The sequence below is a fragment of the Eretmochelys imbricata genome, chromosome 10 (genome assembly GCF_965152235.1).
Source record: "Eretmochelys imbricata isolate rEreImb1 chromosome 10, rEreImb1.hap1, whole genome shotgun sequence".
Taxonomy (NCBI): domain Eukaryota; kingdom Metazoa; phylum Chordata; order Testudines; family Cheloniidae; genus Eretmochelys; species Eretmochelys imbricata.
Genome location: NC_135581.1, coordinates 60,090,173 through 60,112,118, shown reverse-complemented (window position 1 = coordinate 60,112,118; position 21,946 = coordinate 60,090,173). Strand labels below are relative to the sequence as shown.

Genomic DNA, 21,946 nt, shown 5'->3' with positions numbered 1-21,946 from the left:
GTCCAATTACATGATCACATACTATTTTTCCCCTAGGATCCCGATCGCATTCAGTAAACAGAATGGATGTGGTCACTGAGTGAGCATCTATTCGATATTTTGCTTTCTCCTCATTGTTCAATGTGTGGCCACAGGTCTTATTTACTGAACCCAATTCAAATCCTGTTCTGGAGACAGAATTATTAATTTCCTTAGGAGCTTTTCTATGGTATTCAACACTGTAGTTAGAATCTGGAGATTTTAAAATAAATTCATTAATATTTGTGAACTCCCCTCTGACATGAGGGGATATTATCATTCCAGTTTTACAAACTGGGAACTGAGGCACAGACAGATTAAGGTCAAAAGTATCCACTACTTTTGGCTGCCCAAATTGAGATGCCTAGGACCTGACTTTTCAGAGTTCTTAGCATTATATAGCACTTGATATGTTCAAAGCATAGCGCCCATTGACATCAGTTGTAGCTGTGTGCTCAGCACTTCTGAAAACCATGCCCTAGGGTATCAAGTTGGGTACCAAGAAATTGAGGAATACACAATTGTGAAAATCTTGGTTAAAATGACCTGCATAACATCATAAAGGAATTCTGTGGCAGAGGCAAGGAAAGAATCCAGTTCTCCAAGATGGCATTCAACTGCCTTAGCCATGAAACTACCTTTCTTTTCCCGCAATCCTCTGACTCATTGACTCCTACAGCTTCCAGCTTCCGCAACAAATGAGCCACAGGTTCTACAGACAACAGTCTCCTTTGCTACATAACCTTGATTCATCCCCACACCAGCTCCAAATTGTGCACTGAATAAGGGTGGGGTCCTGTGGAAAAAATATCTGATCATGTAATTAAATACTATATCATAATGCATATGCACACAAGGGATTGAATTAGCGTATTAATAAAGACATTTCTTAACTTTAGAGTGCTTGACTTTGCAATCTTAATTTACTTTTAACATAGTTGTGAGAGTATGAGAGAGAGAGCGAAAGCGAGAGCGCAAGAGCGAGCGCACGGAGAAGGGGTATAATTTCCTAGGTTTTTAAAAAAGTAAACTGGAAAAAATAAACACAAGAATTCTATCAGGTAGCAACATTTTGACACTGACATAGTTCAGGGGTGCTCAAACTGGGGCTTTTGTGGGGTGAGGGGGTCACGAGGTTATTATGCGGGGGGGGGGAGCAGTCATGAGCTATCAGCCTCCACCCCCAAGCCACACTTCGCCTCCAGCATTTATAAGTGTTAAATTTTTTATAGTGTTTTTAACTTATAAGAGGGGGCGCACTCAGAGGTTTGCTGTGTGAAAGGGGTCACCAATGCAAAAGTTTGAGAGCCACTGACATAGGTCATTAGCAGGTTGGAAACTTTACTTCCACCAAACAGACATCTGCCACTTAAATTGACAGAGTACCTGTAGCAGATTGTCATTCTCAATGTGGGCCAGCACTAGAGGGAGATGGGATACTTTGCCAGTGGATTTCACAGATATTTGGTGACAACAGAGAAATGCAGAGACTCAGCAATCTTGGGTTCCACTCCAAGCTCTGGAGGGGAGTGTGCTCCAGATTTTTCTGTCCCCGCCCCCAAGCTTGACCCCTTCTGCCCTGTCCCCTCCAATTTGTTCCTGTCACAGTCCTGTCTCTTCCCCACCCCTTGCTCCTCATCCCAGCCCCATTCCCCTCGTCTAGCCAGTCCAGTCTCCACTCCTCAGGCTTCTCATTCCTGTCCAAGTCTCCTTGCCCAGCCAGTCTTAGTTCCCCCCTCCTGCCTCCTTATCCTATCTGTCTCTCTCCTCCACCGTGGTCTCCAGCCACCCCCCCCGCCCCAACCCATTTGAATCAGACAGCTTTCTCCTGCTCACTGTCTGACCCCTGACTGAGTGCCCAGGAGATCGGATTGGATCATGCTATACCTTTCTCTACTAGATGGATGAGCCCATTATTAACTATTTGTTCCCTATATAGATACTATGTAATCAAGTCACCCCTTAACCTTCTCTGTTGTAAGCTAAATAGATTGAACAACAAAATATTCAATCTGAGGCAGGCACCTGGCATGGAAAATTTCAACCAAAATGGTTGTAGTTTGGCAAAGTTATAAGCAACTGAAAACGGGCTTCTAAATGGGCAACTTCAATGATAGATGTATTACCAACTCCACCTATAATAAGAGTAATTACTTTCACTTTAATAATAATGAATAATGACAGAGAAAAAATGAAGGCAACCATCAAGATTATTTTAAAACCAATGATTAGTTAAAATACACAAGCAGGCTAAATGCTTACTCCATAAGAAGAGAGAGTTCTCCAATCATTTTTTAGAAAAATCCGTAGTTTGTTTCAGTATCTCTCGGCATCATCATGCATGTACAACTCCTGATGCAGTTAATGGAAGTTTAGCATAAAAATCTGCTGCTGATTATGGCCCTGCTAATGGTGCAAATGTTTTTACTTCAGTGGGAGCTTGGGAGCTGACATTTTGATGAAGTTTGATTATGATAGCATGTAGGCTGAGACACAGCATCAGAGATTTTCAGAGTTGTTGTAGAGCTAGTTCTAGAAAATTTGTAAACAATTATTAAATTAAAAAGTGATGAAATTTACATTACAATAATTTTCAAAAGTTCTGATTTCCCAGGTATTCAAATGGAGATCTGCATTTCCTACTTCCTATTCTATACATTTTAAAGTGCAAGATGGATAGCTGTTGCATTATTTTTAAGACATAATTTTTAAAAATAAATAATTATTTTTCTTCTTATTTGCAATCACTCGTAGTGAATAGAATTCTTTATATTACACTTCAGTTTCTTTTTAAGTAGTTTCATTGTGATACCCTCCATATAGCTTCATGTCTTGTTCAGACCCAAAAACCAAGAAACACTCACTAAGGGATAAAGGAGGACAATAAAGCAATGGTCAATATTATATAAAATTAAGCTAAACTCAAGGCACAGCCTTGGAATATAGGGACACAGGAGCTTTTCTAGCTCTGCAGAGTTCATTTTTCATTCTTATTGTGGGATCTACCTCCAGTGTCACCTCTGGTGCACAAAATGCAATATATTATCTTTGACAAGCCACTAAAAGAAAAAAATAGCATGTCTAATCCGGAAAATAATTTCTATCTTGTCTTTGAAACAATCGTTTGTGAATAAGATTGGCAGTGAAATTCCTCATGAAATCATGGAAAATATGGACTGTTATTCTTAAAAAGGCTTAGTTTCTGCATAAAAATGATCAATATTTAGTATACCACAATATGTCTCATAATGGGACCTGGTACTAGATTAGATTCTCTTTGTTTATGCAGAGGAAAAAAGTTTTCCACTGTTAACTTATAATAGCTCAATAGTTTTGTTTGTTTGTTTTTCAAAAAATCAGGCTGCCCTAGTAATTCTGTGCACAAAAAGCAAAAGGCCACCGTGTGGATTTCAGGGATTCGCCATCTGAAAGCTTTTATTCTTCCACAGTGAAGGAAAGTTATGACCTTTGACATGTGGCTATGGTGCCAAAGAAACTGCTCATAAATGTGTGTCACTAAAGAAGCAGAAATCAATAAATTCATTTAATCCAGTGAACTATTATGCAGTGGGATACAATATATTTTAAAAGGGCCAACTGCTCTCCTGTTAGTTTTTTTTTTTTTTTTTTAAAAAAAAGCATATTGCTTCTATGGACATTTTGGATAGTCACTTTTCTTAATGGTAATATAAAATACACAATAATCTCTGATCAATTACTCAGTTATATTTTTAAATTATTAATTATTTTAATTCTGACCTGAGTCTCAGATACAGTCTGATTCAGGCAAGATAATAGGAACATTAGCTAGTAGGCCCATGTCCTGTTAGCACCCTCAAGATAGCTACTCACAAGAATCAAACAAACAGTCAAGCATGTGTTATAAGCAGGGTCTTTTCACACTGGGAGCCCAAGACCAAAATGAATGAGATACTGTCATTCCAAGCTTAAAGTAATTTTAAAAGACAATTTGCATGGCCACCTACAACAAACATTATGAAGGCTGTCAGCAAATCACTCAGTCATGCACAGTATCGTTTTTATGTCAGCCAGCAATAAGCATGGTCAGATAGCATAGATGAGATTATCATAGACAGTTGGAGGTAAATATTCAGTGCCATGTGCTGGGAATTAGCCATGGAACTCCCATTAACAGTAATAGGTCTCTCACAGCTAACTGTCTGAGCATTGTATCCATGTCTGCTCCTTCAAGCATTTAGTGCACCCAATAACTCCAGACGTTTAGATATATAAAAGCAACATCTAAAATCAACTACAAACAAAATAAGTTTCATTCTACTAACTGGTTCTATAAAAAAAGCACCCTCCCAACAAAACGCCTGGATATGCTTTTCTCTTAAAAAAGAAAAACATTAAGTTTGCTTTCAGGAATACTAGACAGTTTAATGTTAACTTCCTCACAATAAAAACTCCTACTTCCTAGTTGTGTTACCCATTGCATGTGGAGAACTGTGTACTTGGGGTATGCCAATTTTTACAACAGTGCAATAAAGTGAAATGGATGAGTTGCTTTCCTGGCACAGATAGGTTGAAATAATATGAGTGTGTCCATTTTCAGCCTCCATTGGAGATCAATGATAAATCTGTTTGACAGCTGAGCCACTCAGTGGCTCACATACATGAGTTTAAAAAAAAAAAAAAAAAAAACTTGTCACGTGCTCATTTATTTATTTATTAAAACAAAGAAGTCTCACCCTTGTAATTTGGGACATGCTTTATACAACGTTTCTCTCTCCTCAGGCAAAATGACTGAGTTGTGCCAGAACTCTCAAAGAATATTTCTAGTTAACATCAATTTGCCGGATGTCACAGACAAGTTTAATGAACAAAATGATGAATGTCTGTCAACGGCTTCATAAACTCAATGAATTCTATTTACAAAGAGCATACATAATGCACAGCTCTGCCTGAGGCACATGTTACAGTTATTAAGGATTTACCAGAGGCCACAATGCAGAGAGTAAAATGGTAATTTAACATTTACACTAGTTAAATAACTAAATCGGCCGATAAATTACCTGAATGCTTATCAATCTACTGAAGCCTACAAAAGCACAAGTGAATCAAAAAGTTCTTTAAAACTCTTTTTCATGTTTAAAAAGGAGCTTCACATTTGATTAAAAGTGTAAACTACTCTCTTTTCAAATAACATGATAAATATTTTAAAATATAAAAAGAAAAGTGAGAAATCCCACAACACACAACACTTGGTAATATCTGGTATTCTTTAAAATATGCATAAAAAGAACAAAGTGGCCTTCTCTTTAATTGTAGTCAATATCTGGTGTAAAAATGATCATCTTACCATGACAAACAAAAATCTGGGCCTGTGACCCATCTTTGAGAAATCTCACCAAAAGAGCAAAAACAGCCTTAAAACAGATCTAACTGCCACTGAATAACCCTGGGTTGTACTGGCACTTGCAAGCTTTAAAATCCCTGAAGGTAACAGCAGTGTAAAAACTAAATAGGCAGTTTTCTCTAATATTTCCAGGGTTAATTCAATAGATGGGAACATTCAAACCTCAGCCTAGAAAGATCTTTTTTCTACGGAATATGAAGAGTGGCCTTATAAACGTAACAAAGTCATTCATTTAGGGGCTATTACACAGAATGAAGTCAGTGGCAACACTTCCATAGACATTGGATCGAGTCTTTTCAGAAGCCTACTAAATTCCAACATTAGAACAGAGCTTAAGGCCCCAACTCAGGAAAGCAGACCTATTCAGGGAAACACTCAAGCATGTGCTTAACTTTAAGCTTGAGTTTAAATTCCACTGAAGTCAATGGAACTTTAAAACACATGCTTACATGTTTTCCTGAATAGGAATGGATTTAAGCATATGCTCAAGTATTTCCTTTAATTGGACCTAAGCAAGGGACCAGTGCTGGGAAAGATTCAAAGGATAAAAGTGTTTCTAACTGTTAGCTCTTCAACCTTGAAAGTAGCATTGCCAGGAGAAAAATCATATATATTTAAAAAAACAAGTGTCCTTTCCTGTGTTATGACATCAGTGTAGATTATTAAAGCTGAAACTAGCTTTTACAAAATTAAAGTAACATTTTCCATTGTTTTTCACTTTCTGCACATCTCTCAGTTTAGAAAATGTAAACAATCTCACCGTAGTTTACAATTAGTTACTGCTTAATTTTACTGCAAGGTTCTCACACGCTAGTACTAGGCAAGAGAATATTTCTTAAATAAAATGTATCCATTAATTTAAAAAAAGAATGAAATTTTCTATTAGTTTTAGGTTTTGCAAATGCTTAGTTTTTTACTAAGTCTAAATTTGGGGGCAAATTTGACCTCCATGTGTCTCCTAACCCTCCCCTCTATCACAGCTGTGCAAATAAGTCTGCAGAAAAAGAGCACCTCCTCCCAGTCATTAGAAAATGCTGTTTCTTAAATTGCTGAAACACACATTGGGAGAAAGGGAGGCAAAACACATTCAGGTTTGAAAAAAATCAAAAACGAAGTACAGACTACGTAGAATATTTTAAAAACCTGACTGCCTGTAGAAGGATTGATGTGCATCAGGCATGACAATTAGGAAATGGCAGGGAAATCAAGGAACAGAGCAAAAGAAGAGAGAGAGGAGACTTTATAAAACAAAACTGATGGGGAAAAGAAATGAGAACAGAGATGGAAGGATGTTAAACAACTGAGGTGGGAACACATATCAGAAGGAAATTTACAACACTGGACTCCCTGCTTTTATGATGACAGGTTTCAGAGTAGCAGCCGTGTTAGTCTGTATTCGCAAAAAGAAAAGGAGTACTTGTGGCACCTTAGAGACTAACACATTTATTTGAGCATAAGCTTTCGTGAACTACGATGAAGTGAGCTGTAGCTCACGAAAGCTTATGCTCAAATAAATTGGTTAGTCTCAAAGGTGCCACAAGTACTCCTTTTCTTTTTAGTTATTTTAATGCACATAGGAAATGAGTGACAAGCCACAATTTTACAGGTTTCAGAGTAACAGCCGTGTTAGTCTGTATTCGCAAAAAGAAAAGGAGTACTTGTGGCACCTTAGAGACTAACCAATTTATTTGAGCATGAGCTTTCGTGACAGAAGAGCAGATAGTACCCCCTCACTGATAGGCTGATGGAGGGTCCCTATAGAGGCAATGCTGGAGAACATAGGGCTGACCATTACCACCTCATACTTGCTCAATACTGCCTCGAGGCTTAAGGAGATTTAAGAAATAAAGGCCAGTTGTTTTTCTCTTCCCAGTTCTTCAGGTACTACTCAGTCCCACATGGTCAAAGGTGAATCTGGAATCAAAACCTAAACTCTTTTTGCCTGAGGAGCAAAATCTTTGGCAGATCTGAACAGTGAAGTCACACAAGGCTGTAAATGAGCTGCAGCTCTCTCTTCAGTGATGTGTCTACTAAGAAGCTCTGATAATTCTATCCATTTGCCAATGAAATTAACAAACATTAACTTTTCTTGCATGAGAAAAGTTCTGACACACAGAATTACTTTTCCTGAAATGAAAACAAACGTAATCGATCAATGCGCAAAGGAATCTAATCTGGAGACACTGAAAATCAATCAGGAGTTATAAAACTGCTTCTATCCATGTAATCCCTTTCAGCTTTCACATTCACCCATCAGAGTGTATAAAGATACACATCACAGTCTCCTATGAATTAGTTTAACTTCCCTCTAGCTATATATTAAAAGGACACCAGATGACATGTTCAATGCTTGTAATAACTTTGGTGTACTCCTTCCCTCCCTCTGGCCAATCAGACTGGTTATTTATTTCAAAACTGTCTTTCATAGGGGGAAAAAACACAAACTCACACACTTTGAAAATGACACTACAGTTCCCCAGACTAACATGCGTCTTCTCAACACAAAGTCTTACTGTCATTAATATCAAAATTACAATTCTAGTACTTAGTGCAGTGGTCCCCAAACTCTTTTCATCACGCCCGCCCCCCACCCCGACCCATAATGGAATCTGTCCTGGCCCCACCCACCCCCGCCTTCCTCTGGGAACTGCAGTTGGGGCCAGGAGTGGGGCCACGGCTCAGGGCAGAGCACAGATGGGTGATGCTCCTTCCCCGACCCCCATGGGAGCTGCCACCAATGGTCCTCTATGCCCCTGTAGGGAGGCACACCCCGCAGTCTGGGGACCACCGACTTAATTGAACTAAGTGAGTATATTGGACTCAGAAATGTGGTTTAAACTGTATCGAACTGGTTAACATTCTCTGCTTTTGCAGCATTATGCCAATTACTATAAATTGTGATTAGAGTTAAGCACCTCTATCCATTCTGAGCACATAAAATATCTGAACAGCAGTGTCAGATTTAAGCTAAGATTCAGAAAAGCATCCCTATTTGGGACAGCACTTAAGCACAGGATTTAAAAGTTTATTCTTTTATTTATTTTTAAGAGATGTCCTCAACAGGAACGGACTTAAGCATGTGCTTCAGGGCTTTTCTGCATCAGAGTCTTGGTGCAGAGGTTCTTGACCTGAATAAGAGTCAGAGAAATGATAATGGTCTTTCTATGGTCATATCCACACTGAGATCAGAACCATGCTACAACCAGGCTTGAATTCAGTATTCTAGCCTGGTTTCAATACCTAATATGGACAGGGATTTTTCCCCCCCACCAGCAATTGTGGTAAGCAGCCAAGTCACAGCGAAGACACCTTCCCTGCTAGCGTAGTGCATCCTTTTCACCAGATTTCACCAACAAAATCCTGCTCCACATTGCTCAGAGAAATTATACCAGAGAACCCTACTAGGGACAATCATATTTAAACATAGCTGTAGCTAACATGGTCTTGATCCCACTGTGAACTAGGAACATACTTAGCATTTGACTATCATAACAATTAAAGCATAATTGCAAAGCTCTACAGTTTTGTTTTTTGAAGGAAAGGTTTTTCTAGGGAATATTTTTGGTCAGTATATCTATAGAAAAGGCTTCCTAATTCTTATTGGCTGAAGAGACCAGCAGGGATGGCTGCATAAGAAAATTATATCATTTCTCACTGAAATTTGTCATAAAGAAAGTCATTCACAGGGAGCAAGCCTTAGAGGGATTGTCAAATTGCATGTCTGTGGTTTACAGATTATTACTGTCAATATTTTAGACTAGATTTAATGTAATGTTCAGCATTCACTACAAGACCAAGTATATTCTAAAAAGAATGGAAAAGGAGAGACTAACTTCCAATGCCCCATCTCTCCACGCACCCTTCTGCAATCTTGACATCTAGTAATCAAGAGGGCCTTTAGTACCACATGCTACTGCTGATGTTAGCATAAGGTGGAAAGGATACATGTAACTGCTAACCTGCTAATTCCCTGACGGTTCTACTATCTACAAAAAGGCATTCTCCATCTTATAGACTCAGACCTGTATTATCCTTCAACCTCTCCATCTCAGCTGCCACTCACCCACTAAAGTTACAGATGGATTGCTATTTGTATGTGTGTTAGAAATATGGGGAAAGATGTATTTTTAGTACTAGAAACTTTCCTCCTTACTACATAACTAGAATATAGAGACTCCAAAGAATTTGTAGTGTCCTGAACCATGCCAGTTAAAAACAAAATGTGCTACTGTGGATTGAACAGGGGGAAAAATGCATATTTGAAAACTCAACACACAAAAATATCTACTTGAGTAATAAATAGATCACAGATTTAAATTTTATTCCACATGCACCCTGGAGCATACAGCCAAATTTGAAGTTGGTAGCATGGACAAAGCAGCACATTTGAAAAAACAGGCCTTAGATGCTTAGACAGTCTAGCACAGTGGTCACCAACCTGTAGATCATGATCGACTGGTCGATCCTGGAGCCTCTGCCTGTTCATCACGATCTCCAGCCACTAAAAGTGCAGCGCCGCAAAGGCAGGCTCCCTGCCCTGGCCCCATGCCTCTCCCACAAGCGGCCAGCACGTTCCCGTGGCCCTGGGGGTGAGGGTGCAGGGGTCTCCGCGCACTGCTCCTGCCTACAAGCACCGCCCCTGCAGCTTCCATTGGCAGGAAACAGGGAACTATGGCCAATGGGAGCTGCGGAGGCTGTGCTTGCAAGCAGGAGCAGCGTGCACAGCCACATGCTCCCACCCAGGGACCCCAGGGGTGTGTTGGCCACTTCCGGGAGGAGTGTGGGGCTGGAGCAGGCAGGGAGCCTGCCTTAGCCCCGCTGTGCTGCCGACCAGGAGCCTGCACCCCAACCCCCAGCTCTGAGCTCCCTCCCAGAACCAGCACCCCATACCCTCTCCTGCACCCCAAACCCCTGCCCCAGCCCTGAGCCCCCTCCTGCATCAAACTACCTCCCAGAGCCCACCCCCCCCGTACCCCAACCCCCTGCCCCAGCCCAGTGAAAGTGAATGAGGGTGGGGGAGAGCGAGCAACAGATGGAGGGAGGTTGTAGGGAGTGGGGCGGGCCGGGGCTCCAGGAAAGTGGCAGGACCTCGGCGAAGGAGCAGGGTAGATCCTGGGTTGCACTTAAATTCAAAAAGTGACCTTGCACGTAAAAAGATTGGAGACCACTGGTCTAGCAAAACATGCTGCATGTTTATACCAGTTTAGGTCCCGAACCTGCAATCTGACCTGCATAGGTGGACTCTCAAAGAGTGGTTTTGCCTTTTCCACTTCTTATGGAACGTTCTAAACTTCCAATGCCACCTCTCTCCCACTCACCCCACCAAACAAGATCAAAATCACTGTGACTCTGCAATTTTTAATTGTTCCCAAAATGACTGAATTAATTCTAAAAAGTATGTTGTTTCATGTTATTATTTATGTTTTACCAAATAAGACTGGAGAACAAAGGTACGGGAGATAGGAGGAGGATTCCTAGGCAGGAGTTTTAAATGTTGTACAGGACAAGAATGTTTTTCATTATTGATCTAAAAAGGCTAAAAGTCGCCTTGGAATCATTTCCCATTAACACAAAGATTTCAGATTCTAACATTTTTAGGTTACTACAGCGAGAATGGTCTAAATAATCTTAATAAGTACAAGGCAGACCTTAAGTGCATTTAAAAAAAAAAATTCCACATCTGATTCTTCCATGTTACAATTGCACCAATATGTCAAAAATACCTTCCCAGCAGGCCCAACAAAGTCAGGCAGTTGAGGAATAAGCATTTTAAAATAGGACCCTGCACAATGATGGTATTATCCAGATGTCACTTCATTTATCTTCCCTTTGCAAATGTTCATGTCGTAAAAAACCACAGTGGGTAATGGGTAAATTCTCCAGAAAGGGGAGGGGAGAAAGCTTTTTATTTTAAATTTGGCCCCACTAGATAAGATATTAAGAATTTGGTCTTTAAAGACTGTTGAGAGTTAAGAGACAATACATATAAAAGCTAGTTAAGTAGTAAAGGAAATACTTCATATGAGTGCTGAGCCTTCACTAGAAATGTTTGCTTTCTCCTCTCTAACATGACACAAAGCACCTCCCCGCCCCTCAAGATCCTCTGATTAGACTTAAGAATGACAATAAATTAGCAAGGGTTGGAATGATGAAGCTAATCATTTTAATCAAGTACTGCCCCCCTGTTGTGCTGCAGTTTCAACTCCATCTCCTTCATGTATCAGCTGTTTATCTTTTGTAAAAAACATGTGTTATGTAGAATTATGTGAGAATATTATGAGTGCAATGAATAATGCAAAACAAAAAGTTGTTCCAGTTTGAGTTCAGGTTATTAGGTCTACCCACAGACTCCAAATATCGGCTGGTTTTTAAGTAGTTAGACATAATACCAGTTTTTCCCCTCCCCTAACTTTGTTGTAGAGACTATCAGATTTAAAAATTGGGATTGCTGCTCCTTAAGAGCTTCCTAAAGGCTGACTCTAGTAACTAATGCTGACCATACAACCCACACTTGCTCAACAAAATGCTAAGAAGTTTACATTGTTGATTACTTTTTCACTTAGGTGGCAATTACCAGTTATAAAGACTGGAAGTAATCAATCCCAATTTAACAGCTGGGCCTATTGAAGGAATAACAAAAACAATACAAAACTGAAACAAAAGATTAATCTCCAAAATTCTAGATATAAAATGTAGTAGATGAAGGTATTCCATATTTACTTTTAAAAAAGGAAATTTCCAACAAGAGAAATCACCATGTTTCTGTATTAAAATACTTAATAATTTTAAGCTCTTTCCTGAAGATTCTCTTTTGTCATTGTTTTAAATTGTTCTGCACTCCATCAATAGGCCCAGCTGTTAAATTGTGAAGATGTGACAACAAGTATCTAGGCAAACAACTGCTCAGAGACCCTTTTCTTTAGAATAATCAGAGCTGGCTGACAAAAGGGAGCCATGCTGAATACCCTTTCAACAATTCCTACAAGAAGCAAAGGAAGACTTGTAAGTAGAGCACCATCCCTTGCTTCAGTGCATTGCTTTGCAATAAAAAGTCTTGCAGTTTAGAGCAACGGTCACACATGGAACTTATGCAAGTGACAGAGTCATAGCTCTGAGCAACTGCACAAGGAAAGAGTGGTACTGGGCTACATTTCTCAGGTACATGAAGATTTTATTAGCTTCTAGGCAAGCTGCCAATAAAAGTGAGTGCTCCTTTAAAAAGGAGCCTGTAAAACTATTTACTACTTTTATCACCTTACATGTATAATACATAACAACATAGCCTTGAATTTACTAGCTGAAAAGGAGAGCAAGGTCAGCCAGAAATGCCAAACTGAGGCATTTTAACACAAAATTAAAATTCAACTGTTGTGAAAACTCACCAAAACCATATTTCTCCAAAGGAGATATACTACTGCATTGGCCAGGAAATGAACCCAGGTCAACTGCTTGGACGACAGTTATGCACACAACTATACCACCCATGCTTCTCCAATAGGGATGCAGAAGAAAAAGACACTGTAAGAGTGCATCTAAAATAGGCATTGCCTTGCCTGTTTTTGGCAAGGACACTGGCAAAAACCCCAGCATTCAGTTCACACTAGTGCATATGTGGTTCGTAAGACCAGTGCAGCTAAATCATTGCTGAAAAAGGGGTAAGAAGTTTCCTAGTGCACAAGGCTAATTAGTGCTGGTCTGATATCGCAACTTGAAAGAATGGGTGTACTATTTCTTTTAAATGGTTGCAGGGGGGAAAAAAGCTTCTGAAAGGTGGCTGGGGAAGGTTCCAGAATGAAGCTCTACAGTGAAGCCGGGCGGGAGAGTGTCAGTATCGGTTTCTCATTTGTCTAACACTGATCCAGGAACTTTTATTAGGAACAAACTCCTTTGTAATTATTTACCATTGCCACGTGACCAAATTCACTTGCAGGAGGCAAAACACTGGGACAACTCTAGTTCCTTCTCCCTCCACAAATATCAAAATCAGACCATCTCAAGGGCTGACCACCCACTTTTGTTTCTAGCAAGGTGTATTCTCCTAGAGATGCATGCCGAGAAAACCTACTAACCAATATGTCTGCAACCGTGGAATTAAAAAGAAAAAAGCATTCAGCCAGTTTGTAATCCTAAATGTTTCAGGATTAGTACCTTCATACTACTCTTATTACAGGAGTGTTCTCTTCTAGAGCTCCTGCCATCTGCAGTTATAACAACCTCAGTTGAAAACCATCTCTTTTCTTCTATACTTGTACCTCATCACTTGTTACTAGTATATGTATGATATTAATAACGTTTTGAAGGTAGTTTGAAAGTAAAGTGATATACAAAATGAAATAACATTGGATTGGATTGCTGTAAATGCCTTTATAAAAGTATTTTCTAAATCCACGTATAAATTTTGTTTTTATAACAGGGGAAATGTTTTCAGTGTGGATACACATTCATCAACATTCAGCTCACTGCTCTTTTAAGTAGTCAAAATATTTAAAAACTGAAAGCAAAAGGTTGCATTAAAAACACTGGCAAACAGCATTACCTAATCCCACTGTAATGTGACTAGAAGTAAATAAGAGGTTTGAGGCACCTCACTGTTTGTAGTGGTCAATCAAAATTTTAAATTTATGTCACTGATGCAAAGTTTAGCCTGATAAGTTCAAAAGGATCTGCAGCTCATGAGCTGCAAGTCAACATGAGATTACTGTTGTGCTCACAGGAATTAAATCATAGTGTTAAGACATGTTTAATATTCAGTCAACCTACTGCTTGTGTAACCTTTCATTCTCATGTAACATAGAAACAAGCATGTTAACTGTGGAAAAATTACGTTTGTTTCCGTTTGATTTAAAATCGGGCGTTTAAGATCAATTCAGCTGAAGCCTACAAGCTGAGAAAAAGGGGTTATCTCAGAATGTTCCAGGCAGCTGTATGTGCCCCCTCCATCCATCTTAAGACTTCAATTTCCACCTTTTGTGGAAAGGAAATAAACAATTAGCATCCTGCCCAATCACTACTTAACAGCCAGCTTTACTGACTTCAGAACACAATCCTCCTCCTCCACTTTTTCTTAATGCCATGTTATCTCACGCCTAACTTTGTTGCAACAGATGTATTTTCAGACAGTTCATACAACTCTGCACTGTGAAATTTTATTCCCATTTTAGCATTTCAAGTTTACAAAGTCTAGGTTTGTGTTACTTTTGACTGGTTGTCGCGGTACCAAAAAAAAAGCTTTGAGAAGTTATCCATATAATACTGCTTTGGTATTTTGGCAGTGGGAATCCTGCTACAAATAGCAGGGATGGGCTGAACTTTGAATAAACTATTTAAATCTTCAGGTATTAGCATTTTACTCACACATGGCACCTCACAAAGAATTGTGCTGCAGAAGGAACCTCCTTCTCCCCTTCCCCCACACTTCAATTACCCTAAACTGGAAGTAACTACAAACATCAACCAAAAATAATATTTATTTTTGCCTAACTGATATCTTAACTCAAGAGTATCCTTTAAAAAAAAAAAAAAGAGTAGGGGGATCTTCTGGAAAAAACTAAATTAGTCAAATTCTTTTGTGCATGGATGAACAACAGGAAAGCAAAGCCTTGGGGCCTCTAGGGAGGAACCTTGTCCCTGCAGACCTGCTCTGATGTGCTCATGAGATAAGGCTCCATAGTGACACTTAAGGAAAGGCCTGCTCACATTTGAATTTCTGCATTCCTCAAGAACAATTCATGGCAATCACTAACTTTGCAGAGGAGCTACATGAAAGCTTTGGCCAATGAATGAGGGTCATCTGCTCTTTATCACAAGGGTAAACCTCATCCTGGCCAGTTTCTAACCTTTTAACCCTGTGAATTCTTAATTTGCACATGAATAATGGAATTCTTGCCTAGAGTGCAACCTTCAGCTTCCAGTTCCTAACTTTAGAAACCAAGACCTGATCTCCTTGTGTGTTCAGATCTTAAACTCTTGGACAGATTAAAGTTTTAGGTTTCCAAATGCAACACGAAGTATTACACTTCTGAAGCAAAAGATAAGCTTGCTGGTGAAAGCTATGACAATGCAAAGTAAAAGAACATCCTTGCACCCTGCTGCTACCAGTAGCTAAGACAGCATTTTCTTTTTTTTCCTCCAAAGAAAGAATGCCCATTTAATGCCTATTCTCCACCTGTTTAATATATATAGTTCCTTCTTTACCTTGATCACAAGATAAAGTAATTTGCTTTTACAGCAACTGACAACTGCTCTGAAATACAATGATTTGAAAAACTACACACCCCACAAAACTTTATTTTCATAAGTTCAGAATGCTGGCAGTTCATTCAGATCCTGTTAGTAGATAGAATCCTTATGAAAAGGGGGCTTTAAAACAGTTTTGCATCCATATTATATGGGTTTCAAAATATAACAATATCAGTTATCACCTTATTTCATGGGCTAATAACAGACTGACATTTCAAGTATTAAGACTGCACTATGACAAGGAACACATTTCAACACAAGATTACATCATGTTTAGCTATTATTTAAAATAATCATCTATATGCAGCTAACACCTATTACAATCACTGTACCCACTTGCCTTTTTAAAAAACATTCATCTAGAAATCCAGTATCTTTTCCAGTTTTGTCAATGAATAGGACAGCTTTAAACAAACTAGACAAAACACGTTTTTTCCAAGGGAAGAATCTTAATTTTTTTTAGTAAAAAGAAAAGAGGAAAGCACAACCAGTAAAACAAGAATGCCATTCCACAACTCAAATCAGTTAGTCACAACTTTTCACTTGTTAAAGTCTTGAATAAAGATTTATCACAAACAAAATTACCTTTTGAAGAAGTAATGTTTCAACTGGATTTAATACCACTATTTCTTACTAAAGTTAAATACTCTCTTAATACAGACTCCAACAAGAAACTCCAGGAGTCTTATACTAATATCTTTCAAGGTGCATGATGCCACACCACTCTTCTGGAAGTGCCCTGTATTAAACAATGCCCTGGATTTTCTGAAAGTCTACAGGTCTAGACACAGGATCCATCACCTCCTGATGAATCTAAGCTTTTTTAAAGTTAAGTCTTGCTCCCTCTGGTTGTTAAGAAAACAAAAACTTCCAGATGTGAACCAATGCAACACTATCTTCTTGAGTCTGCCAATACACTGCCTGAAACAATGACTCTAAGAGAGACAAACTGTCTCAATTCATCTCAATGATGCATAAAAATGTTAAAATCAAATTTAAGTTGCAACTCGGTCACTATTTCACTTCTGACCATTCTATCAGAAATATCCACCTAATATCTTATCCATCAGTTTTTTATTTAAATGGAAGTTAGAAGTGGGGGTGGAGGGATAGCTCAGTGGTTTGAACATTGGCCTGCTAAACCCAGGGTTGTGAGTTCAATCCTTGAGGGGGCCATTTAGGGATCTGGGGCAAAAATTGGGGATTGGTCCTGCTTTGAGCAGGGGGTTGGACTAGATGACCTCCTGAGGTCCCTTCCAACCCTGATATTCTATGATTCTAACAACAGATGTTGCTTTCAAGAGTAGAGAACTAGAGTTCAGTCCCTCTCAAGATGATGCCTTCCCCAGTGTCAAATACCCCCCACACCCAAAAAATCATCACTTCAATACCTAAAGGCCTGATTAAACTAACACAAACCTTCACTTCTCCTCCTGACACCTTCTAAAAACCAATGATATCAAATCCTAGAGCACAGTGAAATTGTGGGTGTATAAATAAACTGAAAGCTTAATATTCTGAAAAAAAGTATTAAAATTAATAACATTAATCTAGGAGTACTGCACTGATTGTATTAATTAGCTTCAAATTAGGTAGCACCGCACAGTTCTGAATTTATTTTAAGCTGCCACAGAAGTCATGGTGGAAATGAGTAGAGGAAGACCCTGCTGGAGAAATTAAGACTATCTTCACAGAGAAAACCAGAGGCTTGACTATAATCATACAAGTTTATATGTACTTTCTGGTATGCTGTTTCTTTTGTTCCCAAAGACACAGCATAGCAGAAAGTACATATAACTTATATGATTATAGTATATAAATCACACACACACACACACACACACATTATGTGGAAGGAATCAGATAACTTAGTGGCAGACCTCTTTATTGTCATGCAGAAGACCGGAGTTCAGTTCCTAGTCTGCAAAGACAGCACACTCAGGGGCAGAATTTTAAGGATATTTAGGAATCTAAAGAGGCAGATGGATGCCTAGTTTAAATACATTCAATAATCTGACCCTAGTAGTAGTTACTAGCAGTACTCAACAGTGACCTCTGGTTCAGTTAAATAGTAGCATCAACCAATTCCAGAAGGAACCCAGTCCAGTTCTCCCTGGCTATAAGAGCGTGTCTGAGTGTGGCCTCACCTCAAGAGTTCAACCCTCAGGGCTCCTCAGACCCTAGAAAACCACCTTACACACATTAAGGTTCTCCTCTGGCTTGCGATATCTTAAGAACTGGTCAACAATTGAAAGCCTGTCTTACAAATTTATCATTTCACTCACTTGTAGGCAACAATTCTAACGTTACAACTGTAGTGTTTGTAAAACAATTCTTAAAAACGGTTTGAAACAGAACGTGATAACTTTATATTACCAGTGTATTTTACCAAAGGGAATGCCACAAATAGTGGGTCAAATTAACTCCTGGTGTCATTCCAATGGTTTCTGTGGAGTTACAGGGAAGGATCTGGCCCATAATCTCACACACATTATAAATAACAAAGATTTTAACAGAAATTAAATCCATTTGTTTTATTTTTGGTAATATTTGTTTAACCTGTCTTGTACATAGAACAATACAGGGTTGTGCTGTCTTAAAGGTAGTGAAGCCACAAATATGGAAACAGGTTAATAAATTGGTAACTACATGTAACTGTGATAAACAAGAGATTCAAGTGCTAGAACTTACTTGCTAGTGTAAGGTGACCTTTTTGACTGAGAATGGCCCCATATTTGTTCAGTGCTAAACACTGGTAAAATCCTTCATCAGATGGTTCTCCTCTTTTTCCTTCCACCTCACTGATGTATAAAGAGCCATTGGATAACGTGTAGATCCGTTCATTTTCAGAAACTTTTGCTCCATTTTTCAGCCATGTGATCGTAATGGGAACTTCGCCATGTGCCTGGCAATCTAAAACCACTGGGTCCTTCCTTGTGACGGTTATATCCTGTGGCTCTTTTACAAAAAACAGCTCACTAAAGCACCATACTCCTGAGAGAAATAAAACCATTTTTGTCTGTAAGTACAGGTATGCAAGCATCATAAAGCAGTCTTGCAAAGCATATCACAATTGTACTGGTGTGATAATGATATCTGTGCCCTGCGAGTACCAGGTTCTACTCCCACTGAAGTAAAATCTCTGTGTTCTGGGGAAGCAAAAGGATCAGGCCCCAAATAACTACACAAATATTTGCTTCCTTGTTCAAATGTATGAGAAAGCAGGATTAGAGTTTTAAATATTTATGTTATCATAACCAAGATTCAGCACAAAAAATTGGAATCTGAATATTCAAACAAACTTTTCTCCATCTCTCTCCTTTCCCTGATTCCCACCAATCTAGGCAAAAAGACATCATCTGATGCTTTTGCAAACAGAGTAATAAAATAATCCTCATACAGATGTGGAGCTTTTGCTGGTAAAGTATTAGTATCATCTTCAGGGGAATCAGGGAGCACAAGCTGTTTGCTAATTTTACAAGCTTGTCAAAAAGATCTTGAACAGGGTAAGTCATAAAACTCTAATTTTACAAGAAATCATTAGCAAAACCCTGTCTTTGGGAGCTAGAGGGTTCTTTCCTATGTCCTCAGAAGTGTCTGGCCCCTCTGCACCTATTTCCGTGGGAGAAACTTTTACCTTTTGTGACAAATTCGGGGGGTTGGAGTCTTGTGTTTTGGAGGTGGCAAAATGTCAACTCTGCCAGAAAACCTGACCAATTTGCTTCATTTCTGCAGTTCAGCAGAGGTATTTAGAATACAAACAATGCAATTTTCCAGAGTTGGTAATTCTTGCCACTGGTACCCAGCGGGGGAGGAAAGGCAGGAATTAGCAAACCTTTATTTCAACTTGTGTGTATGGCCAACTGTTCCAGAAACGCGTGACTAATTGATCGCTTACTGTCTAATGGGGGTGGGGGAGGTTTAATTAACCAATACACATTTCGTTAGAAGAACCGCTTCGCAGAGGAAACCAGGTTTTCCCAGCCTTACTCCCGCCCCCAACACACGCCTAAATCGAGATAAAGTTGATGAGTAGCGACGAGTCCCCGTACACCCATCCCGCTTCCCCTCCACTGATAAAGGCGGGGGGCTTTATAAAAAAAATATGTTCTCTCTGCAGAGAGATGGGGGGGCTCACTGAATGGGCAGCTCTTGATTAGGACAGAAACTCCTTGGCAATAGATTTCTCGGGTCCTGATCAATAAACGTCCAGGAACCCTCCAATCACGCAATTTGCCCAGGATCCGCACACATCTGAGAGCTCCTGCCTGCTCCCTTTCATAGCAGCTCCCGGGCTATGCAGATTACGCCTGCACCCTCCTCTCCTGTTGTGACTCCAATCACGGGTCCGCCTTTGATCCCTTTCTCATGCTAACAAAGATCTGAGCCGGGAAAGTGAAAGCCAGACACTGGCAATTAAAAAAGAAGGTGCAGGACGGTCTCTAACCCAGATGCAGTGAATGAAAATGCCAGCCAGTGCAAGGATCCAATTGGCGGCGGCTTCCCCTGGCATAGTATCTTCCCCAATTCACTCCCAGCCTTCCCCAAAAGCATCTCCCACCACTCCGTTTGCCTGCTGAAAATCATCCCCCACCCGCTGCCCCTCTCGGGCCTGGGCCCCTCTTCACGCTGCAGGTAACTGGCTGCACGGGAGCAAACGGCAGCTACCCAGGCTCGCCACCCCCGCGGCTCTGTAACTTTCCCGGCGGCTGGCTGGAAGCGGGGCAGAGCCGGGCTCCGGCACTGCCCCCGCTGGAACAATATAAATAAAACCACGTGCGGCCGCAGCCCCAGCCCCCGTTCTCCTGGCTGCACAGAGAGCCGGGCCGGAGAAAGCCTCCTCCCCCACACGGGATACCCGCCCTTGCCCCGGGAGCACTGGACAGTAGCAGCCCCCACTTCCCCTCCCCGTCGCTCCCCCTCGCCCAGCACAGGGCCGGAGAGGGGACAATGGATGGGGGCCGGGGAGAGCAGCCACCACCCCCCGCCAGCTCCCTGGGAGCGCTGCCCACGCGGGATGCCCGGGCTGCGGAAGGTCCGTGCAGCAGCCGCCCCGTCGCCCTCGGGCTCGTGGCCGAAGAGGAACCCCGGGCGTGCAGGCGGGCTCCCGGCCGGCGGCCACCGGGGACAATGGACGGGAGCGGGGGAGGCTGGACAGCAGCAGCGCGGCCATTAAGGGCAGCGGCCGGCCGGCCGGGGAAAGAGAAGCGGGGACCGGTGCCCCCCAGCTGTCCGCACCGACGCCCGGGGGCTGCCCAGTCTCCGCGCCGGGCGGGCAGGTCCCCCAGGGCGGCGCTGGCTCCCCGCCCGCCGCGGAGATGCACGAGCCGGGGGCCGGGCAAGCGCTGCAAAGTTTGCGGCCGAAGCAGCCCGCCCCCGCCTGGACTCACCTGGGATGGGGACGATCAGCGCCCAGAGCAGCATCCGATGGGGAACCGGCGCCATTTAGTGGGCTCTGCCTGGCATGCTCCCGCCGCGCGCCCCCAGCGTCCTCGCCTCTCCCCGCTCTGAGCCGGAGCCGCCCCTCCGCCGCGGATTCCCACTCCCGCGGACTCTTTCCCTGTGGCCGAGCCCCGGCGCACGGACACAGTGCAAGGGGAGGGAGCGCGCCCCTGATCAATGGACAAGGGGAGGAGAAAGGGGATGGACAGAGCCTCCCTGAGTGCGCGGCTGTCCCGGCTCTACTTTCTGCATCTAGTCTCCATTGGCCTGGGAGCGGGGCGAGGGGCAGGGCCGCGGGGAGGAGGGGAAAGAGGGACCCTGAGGGAAGACGGGGGCGGGACACTGGGGCTCTCTGGGGGTGGACAATGCACCTGGAGCCAGGCTTGCAAGTTGCCCTGGCGGCTGCGGTCAGGGCTAGTGGCTCGCGTGCCTGCTGCAGTCAGCGGCCAGCCGAGGAACCTGCGCAGGCTCCTCTCCTGCCAGGGGCACCTTAGCCCTGGGGCGGTGGGTGATGCCAGGGCCCCCGCGGGCTGCTTTTGTGGGGAAGGCGAGGCGCGAGCGCAGGCTCTTTCTTTCCTGCCCGTCCCCCGCTCCCAGAGGGGTTTCAAGCTGTAAATCTCCAGGCCGTCAGAGCCAGACCTGACCCCATGTCTCTCCCTCTCCCTCATCTCCGGATTAGTTTTGAAGGCAGCCTTTAAAGTCTCTCCCCTTCGAGTGATGATGGATTTTTTTTTTTTATTACCATGTGTACGTTTCAAAAACTAGAGGGGGGAAACCTCACTCACCCTGATCTGAATTCTCCCTTCTTCATTTGCACACAGCTTGCCCCAGTGGAGAGAGAGCACGTTGGTCCTAAACAGTTGT

At 41.8% G+C, this 21,946-nt stretch overlaps 1 protein-coding gene across 1 annotated transcript in view; it reads right to left on the bottom strand.

Moving 5' to 3' along the window:
• Window positions 1–21,085, bottom strand: part of PRTG (protogenin) — a 113,127-nt gene extending 92,042 nt beyond the window's left edge. The window contains exons 1-2 of the mRNA XM_077829102.1: window positions 21,031–21,085; window positions 18,332–18,634 (exon numbers count right to left, since the gene is read on the bottom strand). Coding sequence (XP_077685228.1) covers window positions 18,332–18,634; window positions 21,031–21,085 — 358 coding nt within the window. The remainder of the gene's footprint in view (window positions 1–18,331; window positions 18,635–21,030) is intronic.
• Window positions 21,086–21,946: the final 861 nt, after the last annotated feature.